The sequence below is a fragment of the Priapulus caudatus genome, unplaced genomic scaffold (assembly GCF_000485595.1).
Source record: "Priapulus caudatus unplaced genomic scaffold, Priapulus_caudatus-5.0.1 Scaffold627, whole genome shotgun sequence".
In the NCBI taxonomy this organism is placed as follows: domain Eukaryota; kingdom Metazoa; phylum Priapulida; class Priapulimorpha; order Priapulimorphida; family Priapulidae; genus Priapulus; species Priapulus caudatus.
In genome coordinates, this window is record NW_014577688.1 from 10273 (window position 1) to 13556 (window position 3284).

The window sequence follows — 3284 nt, forward strand, 5'->3', positions numbered from 1 at the left end:
GAATTAATTATTTTATTTTTATTTTTTCATTTTTTTATTTTTTGTTGCTTTTTACTTTCATCTTTTGGAAATCTATAAAAACTGCAATAATGACTCTCAGAATGATAGTTACAATCGGGTACAAAACACGACACCATTTTCACGCAGATAATGTTACCAGAGCATATGATTGTTTAGAACCAGTAGGTTCGTTGTCATGCCACCGTGACGTCATCACTTCGGAGCTCTATTGGCTAGTATTGGTCGGATTGTATAGATGGCGAATGCAACAATAAAAAGCAACAACGGAACATGTGTGTACACAGATAGAGTCAAGCTAGGTACAGGAGGGCCGAAATTAACTCATTTTCACTTTTCTGGTACATCAGTTCTGCTGCCGGAAAAGGACAAAGTAACCATGTTCTTTTCCAATGTAAAGGTTTGAAAAGAAAACATTTTAAGCTCCTATACACTCCATGTAATGCCATGAACCATAACCTTACCAAAAGCACTCCCTAGTGCGAGAAAGCACATGAATCTGCGGCTACGCATTAATTTTATGCACAGCGTTTATCAGTTTACCCGCGAAAAACCTAAAACTTCTACAAAAAAATAGCAGTTTTTCGTTTATTTCGACTACCTCCAGGATGTGATAACGGCCGTAGCCGTGACTGCAGCGCCACCTCTACACAAACTGGATATTACCCTGGAACATTGCCAGCACAAACATGAGGACTACTCCAACGAGGAGGCCAAGGTTCTGTAGCAGCAGCATCCGCATGCCCTTCCCTTCCGCCAACGCCTTATCCAACAGTTCTGCCATCTCTGGCATCTGCAAACGGAAACCAACAGATTAGAGACTTCCCAGCGTAACAATCTAACGGTGACGCGTCGTACTGTTACAAAACAGCACGACGTCCACGACAACAAAATGCTGCAGCTGCTCCTCTTATCAGGTGCATGTTGCAAAAAAAGCTATGATTAATTAAAGGCAAAGCAACTCTGGCCTTGCCCTAAAAAATTAATCTATTCCTGTGGCGTGGTTCAGAGGAGTGGTGCGGGGAACATTTATACTTGCTACTGTGTCCATAACATCATGAGATGCAACATAACTTTAGGTCATTCATCTCATATGTTGTCTGGAAAGATTCATGCAATAATTCTGATCATAATTGAAAATCACTCGCTAATAAATAGGTGTTCAAAAATCTATATATTTTAATAATAACCTACATATCTTTATCTATATTTTAACATTACTATCTCAGTAATAATTCCTTTATATCCATACATGTTTGTATAAACATTTAATTCAATTAGCATGCTCTGAAATGCATAATTCAATGCAATTAGGACTTGCATGTAAGGACACCTGTCTATATAGGACATACAGTGTTTCCATTGAGACACCATTATACAGTTACACTGCCTATATAGGATGGACATAACTCTATTAGGAACAATTTGGGCATTTCCTGTGAGTGCCCAGCATACAGTAAAATCATCTCTATATAACAGACGCCTGTCTATAAAGGACACATTTGGCATTTCCACTGACAGACCTTTATATACTGTATGATACAGTCTGTATCCGTTTACAAATACATATTTATACATATAGATAACGTTTGTATGAGAACACGATTACATGACTCCGTGCGTGGACACGCGTGCGCACGGGAATGCGAGAATACAGTAAACACCCGCATAAAAGAACCCGTGATTTTAAGAACCTCCAGGCTGAAATTGGACCAATAAAGCACCTATTATATAAGAACCTCTTCAGCCTAATAAATTAAACAGGTTCTTATATAAAAAAGGCCGAAAATTAGAGCAAACTGGGTCAATCCAAATATGTGTGCTACACCATTGGAAACCAACAACATGTAGTTCCAGATAATATTAATACCTCCGTTAACTAGATTAATACCACCACACACAGCTGAGTATGAGTCCAACAAACTGTATTGACATCAAACATGTACAGCGAATCAAACATGGACGGTCACGCGAATGACAACAAAGGTTCTCGCCAGAACGCGCGAGAACAACGCGAGATACACAATAACACGGAGTGGCGCAGCACCCCTTTAACTCCATGCACTTATTCCTATATGTCTGATAACTGAGTACCGGTACCTAGAGACTAAAGGTGGACGACAATGAGAATACTGTAGGGCTTATGGCCAATTTCCAAACACAGACAATAATACGGAGATGATAGAACAATTACATGTAGCCACAAATGTAACGAGGAACATTAAAACAGTTAACACATGCATACGGGATCATACTGTGGAGATTTCAGGGGTGTGTAACTTACAGGAGCAGTAGACTAGATCAGGAGGGATAGATTGAACTCACAGTATAGATGGAATAACCAATTATATTGACTAAAGAGAGGACAAGCTATAGATCGCACATAAATATGTCAACACGCACGTCCATGGGCGCAGCCATCTTGGATCATGCTATCACTGCTACTGCTATGGTCGGGGAAAACAAGAAGTGTTTACGCGAAAAGCGATAACGAGATAAATAGAATAGAATAATCTGCGCGGTTATGTATTATTAGTCAGCATAATATATGAGGAGACTTGAATAGAATGAATAGTCTAAGTTGTCGGAGAGAGGAATATTTACTTGGAAACGAGTTGCATAAGTTGATGCAATCGTCGTACCAGACACGGGTTGCGTCAGCAGGTAAAACGTACGATTGCACCAGCGAACGAAATCTGCGTGCCAGCTAGGTATATAAGGCGCGCCGAACAGAGCAGTGGGTTTTTTTTCAGGTTAGGGTTAGGAAGAAGAAGAAGAAGAAGAAGAAGAAGAAGAAGAAGAAGAAGAAGAAGAAGGAGAAGAAGCAGCCAAGGACGAAGAGAAAGAGGAAGAGAGCGTTATTTTTCAGGGCTAGGTAGCAAGAAGAAGGAGAAGGAAAGAGAAGAAGAGAGAGGGAGCGGAAGCGTTGCAGAGCGAGAAGATAGAGGCACCGGTTTTCAGGTAGGTGCCAAACCGGAGACGAACGGGAGAGGGGAATAAAACGGAGAAGGAGAAGAACGGGATTTCAGTTAGGTAGAGCCGGGAGCGACTACGAGAGAGACCCCTTGGAGACTGCCTGTCTACGCGAGGAGAGGACGAACGTGAGAGAGGAAGACGAAGCCGGCGACGTGTTACTTCTTCAATATTAATCTAGTGGTGATAGGATCTGCTGCATATATACGAACGCAGAGGAATTATTTGTGAACTAGTAGGAATCAATAAAGCTATAACCGTACAGTTAACCGAATCTCGCTGTGTTCTGTTCA

General features: G+C 41.0%; 1 protein-coding gene across 1 annotated transcript in view; it reads right to left on the reverse strand.

The window, feature by feature from the left end:
* Positions 1-180: 180 nt before the first annotated feature.
* LOC106812261 (zinc transporter ZIP14-like) overlaps positions 181-3284 on the reverse strand; it is a 16295-nt gene continuing 13191 nt past the window's right edge. The window contains exon 5 of the mRNA XM_014816090.1: positions 181-811. Coding sequence (XP_014671576.1) covers positions 665-811 — 147 coding nt within the window. The 3' untranslated portion in view covers positions 181-664. The remainder of the gene's footprint in view (positions 812-3284) is intronic.